Genomic DNA, 15,415 nt, shown 5'->3' with positions numbered 1-15,415 from the left:
TCAAACAATTGATTTTTGTTTAATAATCGACAAATTTACCAATGAAGCGCCTTTAAGAGTTACAAGGACACTGGAATATTATTATATATAAATATGCAATTTGTACAAATATTAACTGATAGAAGATAAGCTGATCGATGATTTTGTAATGAAAACAGGGATTTTGGTGAGATGTTGAAATAAAAGTAATGGGTTTCCATTCCATTAAACAAAGTTACAAATTACAATGAAACCATAATATTGACTTATTGGCGCCAAAATCCTAAAACATCCGCATAACAGTTTTACATAATCATAAACTGATTAATTTACAGTTAGTAGTTTACTAATTTATTGGTACAGATTCAATTAAGCAATCAATATTCACAATCCTGGTAGATTTCAAAATAAAATATTGTAAAAAAAAATATATATTTAAAATCTTCGAAGTCCAACGTTTTCCGATACAAAAAAAGCCAACATCACGCGGTGTTCCCAGGCGGTCACCCATCCAAGTACTGACCGCGCCCGACATTGATTAACTTCGGTGATCGGACGAGAACCGGTGTGTTCAACGTGGTATGGACGTTGGCATTTATGATAGCTAAATTGTCTATCATATTTTGTTTTATTGTATACTGAAAATATTTATGGTAGTTAGTTATATTGATCGTATAAATATGTAAATAATAATTGTATGAGGAGATTAAGTATGGCATATCCTTACCTAAAATATTGTAAACATGTTTATTATATTATGTACCATAATTGAACTCCATTTATTAGTTTTACTTTAGTTGAACGAATTCGTAATGACATGAAAATATTTGATACGTAATACAAAAATAAAACTTATTTGAAGTCTCGCTTTACGGTAAGTCTTTAAACAGTCACAAAACACGCATGTGTTACTAAACACTGACCCCAATGAACTCAGTTACTTCTGAGGAACTGAGCATCAGAATATTAATAGTTTTGGCACACGTACTTTGTAGATTAACACTACTTTTTGACGTTATACAACATCTACAGCTATACCTAGTCCAGTCATAAGTTCTGTTTCAAATGAAAATGCATTTCAATTTAATGAAGTAATGTAAAATTAATAAAATGTATACCTACCTATTTGTTAAAGACTTAACAAAAAATAAAGAAATGGCCATACGCATTGTTACTAAATTTCGCCACTGCTTGCTCCAAAGATTATGTAAGAGACTCAATGTCACCGTGTCGTTTATAGCAGGCCATGTCCTTAAACCAACCATAATTTGAAGTCTGAAACGTTGGTTTCACACCTTTGGGTAGTTCGTGCCTTGTGACCAGGTGCAGAATCCTGCTGGAAAGTTCACGGTTTATTTTTAAAAGGAGTAAGTGCTGAGAGGTTTCACAACATGATCATTAGAAAAAAAATCATCGGTAAAAAGGATATTTCTATGCTTTTCACCTGCGTATTTTTTTTTTTATAAAATAGGGGGTAAACGGGCAGGAGGCTCCCCTGATGTTAAGTGATACCGCCGCCCATGGACATTCTCAATGCCAGAGAGCTCGCGAGTGCGTTGCCGGCCTTTTAAGAATTAGTACGCTCTTTTCTTGAAGGAAGGACCCTAAGTCGAATTGGTTAGGAAATACTTCAGTGGGCAGCTGGTTCCACATAGCGGTGGTGCGCGGCAAAAATTGCCTTGAAAAACGCTCAGTCGTGGAACGGCGGACATCGAGGTGATACGGGTGGAATTTTGTATTCTGCCTCGACGTCCGACAATGAAACTCAGCTGTAGATAATAATCTGAACAACTACTCTAAACACTCTCCATTGCAAATGCGGTAGAAGATGCAGAATCTCTACGTAACGCCAAAGGATCGAGCCGCTCGGAGAGGGATTAGTCATCGACGATTCGAACCGCTCTTCGTTGAATACGGTCAAGTGGAAGGAGCTGATACTAGAGAGCCCCCGTCCAGAGGTAAGAACAGTATTCCATGTGGAGCCGTATTTGCGCTTTATAGAGTTGCAAGCGGTCTTTAATTGTAAAGATTAATTTAGGGCATTTCCTGTACATCGGAGATAAGCCCCGATTTTGTGGTCTTATTTTATAGTACGCGACAGAGTCCTAGCAGGCAACTTTATTTCTCGCTATGACATTGTTTGCTTCTTAATGGGATTTCGACGAATTCAGGCTTTAATAGCCTAACACCATGCTGCCGCTCCGATACCAAGTTTTTGAAGTGTCTGGATTATGACCGACGGCTCCATATCCAGTTTGTGCAAGGCGATCCCTTGCAGTCCTAGCAGTTATCGCCTTGCACCAGGTTCAGCACGTGGTAACTGGTAAGGGTTCTTTAACACCCCATTCCATATTTTAATTTGTTAATGAACACGAAAAAATATGTGAAATGGTATGGATCTTGTGATCAAAAGCAGTTTTTAAAATAATATACGTGTTCCAGAGTCAAAATAAATAAAAGCTTTTATGTACAGTATTTATGACCAGAATAGTTTTCACGCCAAAGAAATTGCCACAAATGACGATACTGCAATGCAAGAAACCAAAAACTCTACATACAGACTCAGAAATGAAGCCCATAAAGAGTTGTGCCATACCATGAACATGTACAAACCAATTTCTCCATAACACCCAGTTACTACTACAAAAAAATTTAAAAAAAAACATTACCAGTATAATTCTATGAGCATTTAATTCTTTAATTAACAGATACTGTAATTTTCGCATTCAATTAACCAATCACGAATAATAAATGAAATAATCATGCTAATAAATTATTTATATATATGGATATAGCTAGTCATTCGATTATAACCGCAATTATAAAACGAAGAAAGCAATCAATAGCTCTTACGCAAGTAGATATGTTCCTCAATCACGTTCTAAATGCTTAATGATTCTGGACATGATCGAAGACCAAACAATTGATTAAAGACTAAAGTAAGATTTTTCTCAATCAAACGAACTTGTATGTATAATCTATAACCATAATAGATAAAGCAAAATTCGCTACTATCATTTCACGTGAGTTGTTAGTATCATCGCGAATGTTCTACGCTTCAAGGAAGCAAAAGTTTGCCAAAATTTATTTTTATTTTTAATTCGTTATAGGTTATTCATTGCGAACTTTTTAAACAACTTCCCGGTTAACTTACAGTTGAACAATTTATAGTACGACTAGCCCATGCGACCTTAGTATAAAAAGAAGATTAACGTAAACTATCCTTCCTGATCAGTTTTAATATGGGGGTATTAAAATCATCACACTATAAACTGTGTCTGTGTTTTAACACTTATTCTTTTAAAAAAATACAAAACAAAACACTAAAATTAAAAAACACAGGTCAAATGCTTAAAAAACTTAAAAAATTTTTTAAAAAAAAACTTTACTTAAAAATTCTGTTCAAACCTATAAATATAATGTTTTGCTATACTCAAAGGAAGTTGTCAGGTTCATCACGTATAGATGACAATTCACAGTACCAGCTTGCAGTTTTAGAGCGTCAACCGGCCGTGACCGCTTTGTGGTAGCCATCGCTCATCGACCTCTCGCACATCGAACTCTTACGTAACCAATAAAAACAATAATTAGTGTGTACCCATGCATCAACCTCCTCGATTATAATAATATATTCTTCATGTGGAATGTTTTTAGTATATAACTTGAGAAAAATGTGTTTATATTATGTAATAAAACTTAAAAATTGGATTATTGTTTAAACTTTCTTTAGGAAGGAAAATAATAAATTTTAACCGTAAAAAATGTCTAATAACGTCATCTAGTGGCATAGAACAATATATATTAATTTGATTCCGTTAAGCTGTTTATTTAATATTTATTAATTTTCTTCTAAAATTCCAATTATTTTAGGATAATTACGAACCTAAAAACAACTGCAATAAATACATAATTTTCCTTATTTCTTTCTAGTGTCTGCATCTTCATATTCTTTGTATTCGTCATCTGTCAACAACGTTAGAATGTAGCTAAGAATCTGTCAATTGTCATTACCTTCCATATTCCATAAACTTGAAAGTTTATGCTTAAGATTTATAAATTTATTTCAAAAGGTATTTTTGTGTTAGTACAAGCTAAAGCAATTCATTATAAATTAATCCTTCTCTTAGAGACAACCGACGTTCCTTATTTGATAACTCATTAAGTCTCAATTGTGATACTATTGACATTACTATAAACCGGTATAAAACAGTTCGTGTCTTTTCGACTTATGTGTTGTCAATACTGAAGATCTTATAATTCATTGGGTTGGACATAAGTCTTAAATGAATAGTGAAAAGAGGAATGCCCGCGGCCGTGGTCGTGGTCGCGGCCGGGGAAGAGGTCGTGGCCGTGGACGAGGAAGAGGGAAAAAGGTGCCAAAAGTTATGTCGTCTGATGAAGAAGACTGCTCCATGGAAGAAACTGCTCAAGACCAAGAAGAACCACCACCTGAAGAAAGTAAAGATAACGAAGAAAATGAACCTGCTAAATGTAAGTTACTTTTGATTTTGATTAGATTGATTGATTGTTGATTTATGTCCTATTGTAAAAAAAGGTCCTATTGTAAAAAAAAGTATTGTTTAAACAATAAGAATAAAGATTCATCTCATATGTACTTGTACATTTATCTTAAAAATATAAAATTAGTTTGATGTTTTTTGTATCAATTCTAAAGCTTAATACTAATAAGGTTACTTTATACAGTGGAGGTGCCCTCAGACATATCACAGTTGGAAGCGCCGGTGTTCACTACAATACAGCGCGGACCACCAGAGCCTATGTTGCGACTGGAATGGAATCATAGAGCAAATCTCATTGGGGAGAAAGTTTTAAATCCTATGATATACTGTTGTGATACATGCTCAAAACCTATTCTGATTTATGGACGAATGGTAATTGGTATTTAAATAAAATATTGTGTAAAAAAAATTGAAATAAAATTAAGATGTAAAAAGATAAAGCTCTATGTTATTACTCTAATAAGAATAATAATATTTTTTATTTAATGTATAATGTATAACTAATTGAATTTCAGATACCATGTAAGCATGTTTTTTGCTTATCCTGTGCCAGAGCAGAACACACTCATTGTCCTCGCTGTAAAGAAAAGGTAATTGTCTAGTTTTTCTTTTCTATCATGAAATTGATACACAGTAAACAATTTTCATTGGAAATTGCTTTGTCAATTTCTGTTTTTAATATCTATATCTATAATTTTCAGGTTTTAAGAGTTGAACAGACTGGTTTGGGAACAGTGTTTATGTGTACTCATTCTGGATCAAGATATGGCAACACTGGATGTAGAAGAACATATTTGTCCCAGGTACTGAAATTATAACTGTAATATTGGATAATTGTAATTTGAAAAAAACATTTATAATTTATTTATATATCGCTTGCGCCGGGGAACAAAGGTTTAGAAGCAAAATCCATTTTATTTCTGAAAAATAAAAGAAGGTAAAAATGCAATTATTATGATATAGTACATTTCATATATGCACAAATATATACTATTGATAGTATTGACTGACATATATCAAAGGTGTTTCTTTCCTAATTGAAGATTTTCGATAGTTAATGTAAATATGTACTTAAAAATAACTTAATACACATTATAGGCATTTATATAATTAGATTGAAGAAATTGTTTAAACATTATTACGCATTACACAGTAACCATACATTTTGTCAAATGTTTAGAAAATAATTATTTATTACCTCTCTACTCTAATCACAGATGTATTACCATATTTTAAATTGTCATATTAATTTGTGATTACATAGTAAAATTAGAATTGTATAAGTTGTTGGGATCTATTTCAGAAAGTTAATATTGCCCCATATTGTTATTTTGTAGTATAATGTTTTGAAAAAAATCAGATTTTTTTACAGTTATTATAAATATTAGCAATTCACAAATGAGAAAGTATTAAAAAAGTTGTTATAGTGCATTACAACTTTGTTCTCTGGGAAAAGCAATATAATATATATAAAATAATAAAACATATATTAAATAAATAGTATAGTATAGTCATAGTTATAGAAATACAAATTATATTTAAATAAAATCTTTATTTGGAGCAGGCTACAAGTGGCATTTTTTGAATAATGTTCACTGTTGTATTTCAAGTACTTTTTGAAGTTAAATTCCAACTAAACTACATTTAAATTGGCTTTTTATGTTATGGTGAGACAGGTGATGCTGGATATGTCAATATCAAATAAAACTATGGACTGACATTAATAACTCTGTTCAACCATGCTGTTGCAAATGTTGTACCTCAAATTGCATAATATATTTTCAGAGAGATCTACAGGCCCATATAAACCACCGGCATGTATCAAGTGGTGGTGATGCCAAGCCAGAACCAGAACCTCCTGTTACTATTGTAAAACCTTTATCGGTATGATGCGTTTTATTTTTATTTTAAACTACTTACTGTATTAATTATTACTAAACATTGTGAAATGGCGAGTACTACCCTTTATAGTGAAGGTACAATAAGATTTATTATAAAGTTGTAAAATATAGATAAATTTGATAATACTTTTTACCATTTTTGTTAATAAAATATTTTTATATAATATAAATTATTTTTTATTGCAGGTGCCGAGTAAAGCGGGAGATCCTAGAGCCCATACCACTGCGCATACGCACACAGAACGACCAAGAGCGTCTCGTGCTAATCTTATAGCAGTTCCAATACATGATCATACTGAACATACATACTATCCATATTATCAAGTGAGTTCTAGAATATTATTTGATACCCAACAACATCAATTAAAATTATTCTTTTTTGGACGAGTGTGGGAGAGGGGTTTTAAAAAAACATGTTAGTTCTTCAAATAACATCTTTTTGACTCAACTTTTTATATATAATTTGATTCCGAAAAATTAAATTGAAAAAAATTACAGCCGAGTCCCCAGCCGGTCCCAGCTCCGGCAGTGCCAGTGTCGACTGTGCCTGTTTTAGCTCATAACATGGCTGTTCCACCTCCATACTATCCCGCTGCGTATACTGCGCCTGCGACATACGTTGGACCTGGTGAGTTATGTTCGACTGTTACGACTACTAAAGTACAACCACTGGACGCTATTACAATTTTAAATTATCTGGTTTTTGCCCTGTCAAGTACGAAGGCAGGTCTCTTGATATGAGGTTTCCAGTTATAATTACCACTTTGTTCTAACATCCAAGATATCAGTACGGTGATAGGTTCAAATTATAAAATATTTAGAAATGTATTGTTTTACTTGACCAGAATAAACTTTTAATATATCATTGACACTTGACATCTCTTTACTGACGTAGAGGGGTTTATTATCATAGCTAGTATGTAGTGTACTAAAAAATTTAAACTAATTTCTCATACTCAGGAACAACCATGAGTGCTAATGTAACACCACCCATGGGAACTCCAGTACCATTACCACCCAGTACTCTTGGAGACACAACAAGATGGCCAGAGACTTATCAGCCGCCCACACAACAGTGGCCTCAAAATCACTATTACAGATAGCATGAAATATGCATGCATGTCTTTTAGCAGAATATAAATTTCTGCAATTTTTGGTAAAGACCAGTTTTCAATGTATATAAAAATAAAATTGCATAAGGAAATATAACTGTTACAGTAACTAATTGAAATAGAAGTGTATAAATATAAATTGCTCTAAGACCTAATTGTAAGAAACAGATCAATAATTATTTATTGACAACCTTCATTCGGAATTTAAATGACAAACTACACGAAATAAAACAAAAAAAAAATCAATAATTAGTTATTTATTTAACACTATTACATAATATTTACAAACATACCTCACATTTACCATTAACATACACAACTGACAACAAATGCAAAAATATAAGTTTAATACCAGAAATATAAATACATTGAAAGTAATTAAAGAGTGGCACAGTGGCAATGTAGGACATTCTATGCTCAATTATTATAATTTCAAAATCAATTCCCGACTTTCTCAAAAATAACTGTATAGCTTTGTTCAAAGGTATCTTAACCTATCAGTCCCTATTCACATCAATGCCAAAAAATTTCATCCTACACTGAAACTGTGTAGAAACTTATAAACAAATATATCTAACCTAGAAATAGTAATTTTTTTAACATCTTTGTGAAGGTCAGCAATAACAAATAACCTTTTGATATACTTTTTCATATAGAAAAAATCTGGATTTCAATCTTTAACTTTGTTATACTGACTAATAACAGAGATAAAGATAATAATTATCTATAGATAATTTGTGTTGTGTAACAAACCATTTTCCTTTATCTACTAAATCCTTTAATCGTGATTTAAAAAATCCTGTATTACTATAATAAAATATTCAATTCTGAGAAAATTCATCTGGAAATTAATATTTTTTCTTTGGTTTTGGACAAAACATGCAGTACCAATTTTACTTTAATGTGGTACTAGTTATAAAAAAAAATGAAATGGTATTTACACAGACCTATTGACATTAAAATCAATTCAATTCTGCAAAAAGACATGCCTAGTGGATTCTAGACAAGTGACAAAGATCATGAAGTCTTAGCTGTTGGTGGTGCCTCAGTGCCAATATCCACTAATGTAGCTTCTGCAGGTGATGTAATAGCTTCTGGTTCAGTCGGAAATTGGGGAATCACATGAGAGGACTGCATTTTCCTCACAGCATCTATGTTAACTTTTGTAGATAAGTTCTTTTGCCGTGTTTGTTCAGATGTTTTAGATAACCTTTCACTCAAGGCTTTAAGCGCAATTTGCCTAGAAGCAAAATATATATGATTTAATTCAATTCACAGTGGCTTTTGGGTACTTACTAATATGATTGTAACTTTTAATATCAAACAAGCAAAGAATCAAACAAATAGTAAATTGTAGAATAACATAACTTCATGATTTTTGTTAATTCTTCCAATTAATTTTAATAACATACCGCCTTCTCTCCATGTCCTGTGGTTCAACACCTGGCATAGTGATTGTAACCCCACGAGGACTAAGTGCTAGATGAACTCTTCTCTGACTAGGTGAGCACAAACCTAATCTTACAAAGCAACGATGAATTGGACTTAAAATTCCTCTTATAACAGGCTGGAGAACAGTAGGAAAGAAACTGAAATGAGAGACAATAGGATATTTTATAAGCCAACCAATATGTTGTCTGAATTTCATGGTGAATATTCTAAAATGTAGATTTGCGTGAGAGAACAAAGATTGGCATGAGTAAAAAATAAATTGAAATAACAAAAAATTCTTAGCTTTTATTTTAATACTCACTTATCAAAACTGAAATTATCAGCCATATCACCTCTGGAACCATTACTATGACGCTGCCAGAATCTTAGATATATCCATGAAAGCAATGTACCACTACCCCACATACATGGATAAGTTCCTTCCAAGGCACCCACAGCCCAAAATATAATTGCCAGTATTAGAATCAGGAGTGGAAGGGATCGGTTTGTAAGTTTACCTGAAAGATACCACAAAATTAGAACTGAGACTGAATTAACTGAATAGCAATTATTTCAACATAAATAAAATTAAAAATAAATAATACCTAAAGGTGTTTTAATCAATAAATGGTCTGGAAGTATTTGTTTCACAGCTACACTCACTGCTGCTAAATATCCTGCGAGTCCGTGTACGTGTATATCGAAGAGATATGATGTTTCCTGAGTCCACATAAATATCATCAGGTAGTAAAAAGTCGTCAGGAATGCTACACCAATATTTGTTAACATAAAAAACTTCATCATCTCTATTTGACCCCATAACGGTTCGATCAGTTTTCCGCACAAACCTACCGTTATTACATCTATAATCACCTCCCACAAGTGTATTTCAAGGAACCAAAAGGTAAAAGTAGACCATAATTGAAATGAGGGAGGTAATAAATAACCAGGGGTAACGCTAAGCACATTGATGACATCCTCAGAAAATGATAATATGTAACCTATTACAACTACAACACAAATAAATTTAACTGAAGGCGATGTGTTTCCTAATAATGCTGAAAATTGTTGGCGTAAATAAGGTATATTACGACTAAAGGCTCGCAGCGTAGCCATTTTTATAACAAATCATTTCTGACACTGACAGTAGACCTTGTACTACGTAGCATCAAGATAAGTAGGTACAGATTAACAACAACAACTTGATTTTCTTTGTTTATTTATTACCATAAACACAGGCAGATGTAACCGTGAATAAATGGAAACCTATATAACTACTCTTTTTACTTAATAGAGTTTAAACAGTAACTTAACGTAATATCTAAATCTAATCAAATATCTTGGCTTTTAAATAAAATATTCAAAACCCGCATAACACGCCCATAGACAGTTATACCGATTTTAATTTTGTTTGCTTAATATAAATATTTGCTTTGAATTTTAATTCCATAATCAAAGTCAAAAAACCAGCAATATAAAAAAAGTAATCCATAAAAACTAGAGAATTAATATTAAGTGTAAAAGTATGGCATATGCCATACTTTTACTTTTTTTTACTTTTTTTACTCCAAATACAGGCTTTCATATATATGAAAGCCTGTATTTTTAAACCGTTATCGATATCCGAGTCGATCAATCGATTGATGAAATAACAAAATACCTACAATTTTGTAGGTATTGATTTATTGATTGTTGATTCTACATCGATATTTGGTTGTACAAAGTTTATTAGTTATTATGCAATTGGTAAATTACTATTTTGTTAACTGTTTCTTCATGAATTACACAATTAATATCAAAAAATTCAAAGTCAAATACACAGTTACGAATCGGTAAAGCCATAATTACCTTACGAAATGCATGTGTTTCATCAAATCATCAAAATCAGTTTCACGAATGTATGCGAAAGTAATTTCGTAAATAAAATTAGTATCGTGAAATCCCTAGTATTCCCATCAGTCATCATCCCATAGTTAAAGATTTGCATATCTATTAACTTAAAAAAGGACTATTAAGAAAAAAAGAAAATTGGTGGATTCGAAGATGGCTAGAAGGCATTTGGGTGCAATGAAATTAGTCTCGAAATTAATTTCATGCCGGCTGTATTTCCGTCTTGACAATTTCGGTAAGCTTCACAGATAAACATTGCAAGAAGTATTATTATATAATGTGAAAATAAAACAATATATACCAAATATGTTTTTTTTATTGTTTTCCAAAGATAAAAATAATCTAATGTATTGAGAAAGTCTTCTTATTTGTAAATTAGTTATTTTAACAATTTTACCTCTACTTAATCTGTGTTATCACTGTAATCATAAAAACACAAAGTTATTTGTTATTCCTGTGTAATAATCTCAATGTTATTCAATAAATTAATGAGAACAGTTTTATTGGTACGCAGTTATGTTTATTGAATACTAAATTTTTTTTGAAGTACAATTGTTAGATTCCAAACAAGGAGAAAAATAAATTATTATAAAAATAAGGTTCTGATTATTATAATATTTTTCATACCAAATAAATCGTATATTTTTCTAGTATAGGATTACAAATACTTGGAGTTACAGCAAAATGGCTTGTACTAGAGAAACGTGTAGTGACCTTACAAGAAATAAATCTTATTTAAGTCAAAAAGATGCTGCAGCTTTAGATCAAGACTTATTCAATGAATATAAGTTTAGTGTAGATCAACTTATGGAATTAGCTGGATTAAGTGTTGCAACAGCAGTAGCCAAAGTTTATCCGGTGACTTCGTAAGATACTATATTAATATCCACTAATTCTTTGTCTTAATCAACACCAATAATTTAACTTGTAGAATTTATATCTTTTTCAGTTGTAATACAGCACTAATTATATGTGGACCAGGCAATAATGGTGGTGATGGGTTGGTAGCTGCTCGACACTTGACATTATTTGGCTATTCTGTAGCTGTATACTATCCAAAAAGAACTCCCAAACCTTTATATGATAATTTGTTATGGCAATGTGGGAAGTTTGGGGTTAATATTGTTGAAAACCTGCCTCCATCTAATGAATTGAAGAATCATTACAAATTGGTTGTAGATGCATTATTTGGATTTAGTTTTAAACCTCCAGTGAGAGATGCATTAAAACCAGCATTAGATGCCTTAATTTACTCTGAATTACCTGTTTGTAGGTATGTTTGCTGTTAGGATTTTCAACTAATTATAAAACCATATTATTTAGCTAAATTAAATATAAAACTTTACATCAATTAAGTAATTCAGATAAGACTTAGAATTAATTGTAATCAGTATAAAAATGAGAGTTGGTATTAGTTTAGATATTAAAAATATTTTTTTTCTATTATAGTGTGGATATCCCAAGTGGATGGGATGTAGAAACTGGTCCAGATTCAGACTCTGCATTAAAGCCAGCATTAATAATTTCCCTATCTGCACCAAAGAAATGTGTGAAGCCGGAATTTATCAAAAATGCTCGTCATTTCTTGGGTGGCAGGTTCCTCCCTCCAGCTATTTTACAAAAATATAACTTGACTCTACCTTCATACTCTAATCAAGATCAAGTTGTTGAATTAAGCTAAATTATTAAGGAATTTGTTTATTGTGGTTTCATAATTTGTTTAAATAATTAAAGGAGCAGTATGCAATATGAACCACTGCTGTGAATTCTAATTCTGACTTTTATTTACTTTAAATAAGTGAATATTGCTATCACTATTAGATGTTTGGTTTATTTTGAAGACGTACCTTTGAAAAAATAGTAAAGTAATATTAGACATTAGTTCATGAACGCACATTTAATCAGGCATAAAATCTAAATGGAATTCACCATGGACAATATCTGTCAAATTATGATTTTCGCGGTATTTTTTACCCACTGTCAGCGAAATCCGGCGTCTTGCTGTCATTTGTTTTGTTAGCGCCAAGTGGTCAGTAACTCAAGTTGGAATTACTCATTCTCAATAACTATTAGTATTTTAACATTATAAAGTTTAACAATAGACGTAAGTACTGTAGTAGTAGTAGTGTGTGTTTACATTGTAGTAGTAAAAAACTATTACCAAACTTTCTTACATTTTCCGTTACGGCTTTAGTTACACGTCCATTACCGCGTTGTGAAAATACGACTTAGACAACATTTTTTCAATTATAGAAACATCATGTTCGAAGCACGCTTACTTAAAAGCTCAATTTTGAAGAAAGTCTTAGAAGCAATCAAAGATCTTCTCACTCAGGCGACATTCGACTGCGATGACAATGGAATCCAATTGCAGGTATGCACCGGTTGAAACTATGTTAAAATGAATCTTACAATTTGAATACAGAATCTACAAATTGTAAAAGCATAATCGAATGTGGTTGTTAAATTTTTATATGGTAATGGCTAAAATAATACTACATGTCAAATAATACTACTAAAATAATACTAAAGTCATTGTTATTTTACAGGCTATGGACAACTCCCATGTCGCATTAGTATCACTGTTATTAAGGGCAGATGGATTCGACAAGTACCGGTGTGATAGAAATGTAACAATGGGCATGAATCTTGGCAGGTATGGTATATCTTTGGAATGCATGCATTTCTTTATTTAACTTTGAAATAATTTAAGGTAAATATATATTATATTCATATTTAAAACATAGGAACTGGTCATAAAATGAAATAAAAGTTCTTTAATGTTAAGATATTGGTAATAATTGTTAACATACAAGCTACAACTCTATCCCCAGGGCAATATTTAACAACCCTGGAACTTAAATTTTATAGTTTAGTGATGCTGAAGGGTCATTGCATTATAGAGAATTGTAGTTGTTTATGAAAAGACAAAACATACAATTTATTTCATAGAAATAGTTTCTGAAAGTTAACTATACAGGGTTTAATTCTAATAATTTTCTTTTATCCTATTATTATCTAATAAGTATCTCATGCTTTTTAAGTATATTTCAATTCATGTTTAAGAATAAAGGCATGTATATATATATATATATAAATAAAATTTTATAATCTTGCAGTATGACAAAGATCTTAAAATGTGCTGGAGACAAAGATACAGTCACTATGAAAGCTCAAGACAATGCTGATACAGTTACATTTGTCTTTGAAAGTCCAAACCAAGAAAAAGTTTCTGACTATGAAATGAAACTTATGAATCTGGATCTAGAGCATTTAGGTATGTTTGCCTTAAAATATGGAATATCTTATAAGAGGGCAGTATCCCTTATTATTAAAGGAGTCCAATTTTGGTAAAATTAATTGATCTTTTTTCTACAGGTATACCTGAGACTGAGTACAGCTGCACAATTCGTATGCCCAGTGCTGAATTTGCACGCATGTGTCGAGATCTCTCACAATTTGGAGAATCTATTGTTATTTCATGCACCAAAGAAGGTTTGTAACATTTAGAATACAATATTTATATAACATTTATTAACATGCATAATATTGTTATTTTAGCCAATATGCAGTATAAAGTTTTAGTGTGACTCCTTTTTTATGGTTTGTTTGTGCTATATAACACCCATCTACTCCAATCCACTTAACAAAATGTATTCTATTTACAGGTGTAAAGTTCTCAACAAGCGGTGACATTGGTTCTGCTAACATAAAGTTAGCTCAGACAGCGTCAATAGACAAGGAAGACGAAGCTGTCATTATAGAAATGGACGAGCCTGTTACACTTACCTTTGCTTGTCAATACCTCAACTATTTCACAAAGGCCACTTCACTTAGTCCTCAGGTGATTATTTTAATTAAGTATCAACTTTAAGGAATAGTTTATTTGAACTCTTATTTAAATTCTTCAATGGATAGGGCTGCCACATTTGTTTCTTGACGCATTGGTGTTATTAGACAAACAGGTAATTCAAATTATATAACAATAAGTGGATTATACTCAGTAGACAGACATTAATGGGTCTTAGGGTGAAAAACAGAAATGAGACTTAGCACTAAGGATGATTTACTAGCTGATATTTTCTGCTTAAGTTGCCCCTTTCATTCCAATATTTTATATTATTCTATTCTATATTATTCTCTTATATTCCATATATAGCAATTCCATTGCTCCACAGTTGTGATTTGAACTCACGATTTCAAGGTTAAAAGCCACACGCATATGCCACTAGACCAACATTGCTCTGAATAAAATTTAATAGGAATTTAATTATTTCCTTACAGGTACAACTATCGATGTCAGCCGATGTACCCTTAGTTGTGGAATACCGTATCCCAGATATTGGACATATCCGTTACTACTTAGCTCCTAAGATCGAGGAAGATGATAACTAGACAACCATCATGTTCAAGGCTGATAACGCTGTCATTCCACTTTTAATAGAATTCATTCACAAAGTTAATTCATAATAAATGGAATCTGTGATTTCCTATTTTACAAACTTCTTTGTGAATCTTATTACTAAGATATCAATACCGCAGTGCCTATTATTGTCTAAGATAATAAAACAGTTTATATAAT

At 31.8% G+C, this 15,415-nt stretch overlaps 4 protein-coding genes and 1 non-coding gene across 9 annotated transcripts; 3 read left to right on the top strand and 2 right to left on the bottom strand.

The window, feature by feature from the left end:
* Positions 1-453: 453 nt before the first annotated feature.
* Positions 454-572, bottom strand: LOC123712658. Its single transcript, XR_006754120.1, has one exon. It is a non-coding gene; the product is annotated as a 5S ribosomal RNA (ribosomal RNA).
* Positions 573-3,956: 3,384 nt separating this feature from the next.
* Positions 3,957-7,775, top strand: LOC123711966 (E3 ubiquitin-protein ligase Hakai). Its single transcript, XM_045664847.1, has 8 exons — positions 3,957-4,470; positions 4,684-4,871; positions 5,015-5,089; positions 5,201-5,302; positions 6,285-6,383; positions 6,587-6,724; positions 6,899-7,028; positions 7,361-7,775. Exons 1-8 carry the CDS (start codon positions 4,263-4,265, stop codon positions 7,501-7,503), a joined length of 1,083 nt encoding a protein of 360 aa, XP_045520803.1. The 5' UTR covers positions 3,957-4,262; the 3' UTR covers positions 7,504-7,775.
* Positions 7,776-7,850: 75 nt separating this feature from the next.
* Positions 7,851-10,072, bottom strand: LOC123711965 (transmembrane protein 115). The gene is made up of 4 exons (XM_045664846.1): positions 9,549-10,072; positions 9,266-9,461; positions 8,925-9,101; positions 7,851-8,752 (listed from the first exon to the last, which is right to left on the bottom strand). The coding sequence occupies exons 1-4, from the start codon at positions 10,057-10,059 to the stop codon at positions 8,530-8,532; spliced, it is 1,107 nt and encodes a 368-aa protein (XP_045520802.1). The 5' UTR covers positions 10,060-10,072; the 3' UTR covers positions 7,851-8,529.
* A 622-nt stretch (positions 10,073-10,694) lies between these two features.
* Positions 10,695-12,605, top strand: LOC123711764 (NAD(P)H-hydrate epimerase). 5 transcript variants are annotated; one of them, XM_045664520.1, is made up of 4 exons: positions 10,695-11,068; positions 11,485-11,699; positions 11,783-12,106; positions 12,283-12,605. In XM_045664520.1, exons 2-4 carry the CDS (start codon positions 11,518-11,520, stop codon positions 12,512-12,514), a joined length of 738 nt encoding a protein of 245 aa, XP_045520476.1. In that variant the 5' UTR covers positions 10,695-11,068; positions 11,485-11,517; the 3' UTR covers positions 12,515-12,605. The 5 variants fall into 5 exon arrangements, with proteins under 5 accessions (XP_045520476.1, XP_045520478.1, XP_045520475.1 ...); XM_045664522.1 differs by lacking the exon at positions 10,695-11,068 and adding an exon at positions 11,165-11,339 and having other exon boundaries at positions 11,783-11,833; XM_045664519.1 differs by lacking the exon at positions 10,695-11,068 and adding an exon at positions 11,170-11,339 and having other exon boundaries at positions 11,490-11,699.
* A 128-nt stretch (positions 12,606-12,733) lies between these two features.
* LOC123711765 (proliferating cell nuclear antigen) lies at positions 12,734-15,414 on the top strand. The gene is made up of 7 exons (XM_045664523.1): positions 12,734-12,937; positions 13,087-13,207; positions 13,383-13,489; positions 13,953-14,110; positions 14,212-14,328; positions 14,502-14,677; positions 15,118-15,414. The coding sequence occupies exons 2-7, from the start codon at positions 13,094-13,096 to the stop codon at positions 15,226-15,228; spliced, it is 783 nt and encodes a 260-aa protein (XP_045520479.1). The 5' UTR covers positions 12,734-12,937; positions 13,087-13,093; the 3' UTR covers positions 15,229-15,414.
* The last annotated feature ends 1 nt before the right edge of the window (position 15,415 follows it).

Source organism: Pieris brassicae, chromosome 7, assembly GCF_905147105.1.
Source record: "Pieris brassicae chromosome 7, ilPieBrab1.1, whole genome shotgun sequence".
In the NCBI taxonomy this organism is placed as follows: Eukaryota; Metazoa; Arthropoda; class Insecta; order Lepidoptera; family Pieridae; genus Pieris; species Pieris brassicae.
Note: the sequence above shows the minus strand (reverse complement) of the source record. Positions and strands in the feature narration are given on the sequence as shown.

What these genes read in the sequence shown, in the direction of transcription:
- LOC123711765 (XM_045664523.1), top strand. Translation starts at nt 13,094, where the DNA reads ATGTTCGAAGCACGCTTACTTAAAAGCTCAATTTTGAAGAAAGTCTTA. An exon ending in ACAATGGAATCCAATTGCAG is followed by an intron (nt 13,208 to 13,382) that starts GTATGCACCGGT and finishes GTTATTTTACAG; the next exon opens with GCTATGGACAACTCCCATGT. An exon ending in CCACTTCACTTAGTCCTCAG is followed by an intron (nt 14,678 to 15,117) that starts GTGATTATTTTA and finishes ATTTCCTTACAG; the next exon opens with GTACAACTATCGATGTCAGC.
- LOC123711966 (XM_045664847.1), top strand. Translation starts at nt 4,263, where the DNA reads ATGAATAGTGAAAAGAGGAATGCCCGCGGCCGTGGTCGTGGTCGCGGC. An exon ending in GTCCTCGCTGTAAAGAAAAG is followed by an intron (nt 5,090 to 5,200) that starts GTAATTGTCTAG and finishes TATAATTTTCAG; the next exon opens with GTTTTAAGAGTTGAACAGAC. An exon ending in CTATTGTAAAACCTTTATCG is followed by an intron (nt 6,384 to 6,586) that starts GTATGATGCGTT and finishes TTTTTATTGCAG; the next exon opens with GTGCCGAGTAAAGCGGGAGA.
- LOC123711764 (XM_045664517.1), top strand. Translation starts at nt 11,304, where the DNA reads ATGTTATTCAATAAATTAATGAGAACAGTTTTATTG. An exon ending in TAATGAGAACAGTTTTATTG is followed by an intron (nt 11,340 to 11,484) that starts GTACGCAGTTAT and finishes ATATTTTTCTAG; the next exon opens with TATAGGATTACAAATACTTG. An exon ending in TCTGAATTACCTGTTTGTAG is followed by an intron (nt 12,107 to 12,282) that starts GTATGTTTGCTG and finishes TTTCTATTATAG; the next exon opens with TGTGGATATCCCAAGTGGAT.
- LOC123711965 (XM_045664846.1), bottom strand. Translation starts at nt 10,059, where the DNA reads ATGGCTACGCTGCGAGCCTTTAGTCGTAATATACCTTATTTACGCCAA. An exon ending in GATAATTTCAGTTTTGATAA is followed by an intron (nt 9,102 to 9,265) that starts GTGAGTATTAAA and finishes CTCTCATTTCAG; the next exon opens with TTTCTTTCCTACTGTTCTCC. An exon ending in CAGGACATGGAGAGAAGGCG is followed by an intron (nt 8,753 to 8,924) that starts GTATGTTATTAA and finishes TTTTGCTTCTAG; the next exon opens with GCAAATTGCGCTTAAAGCCT.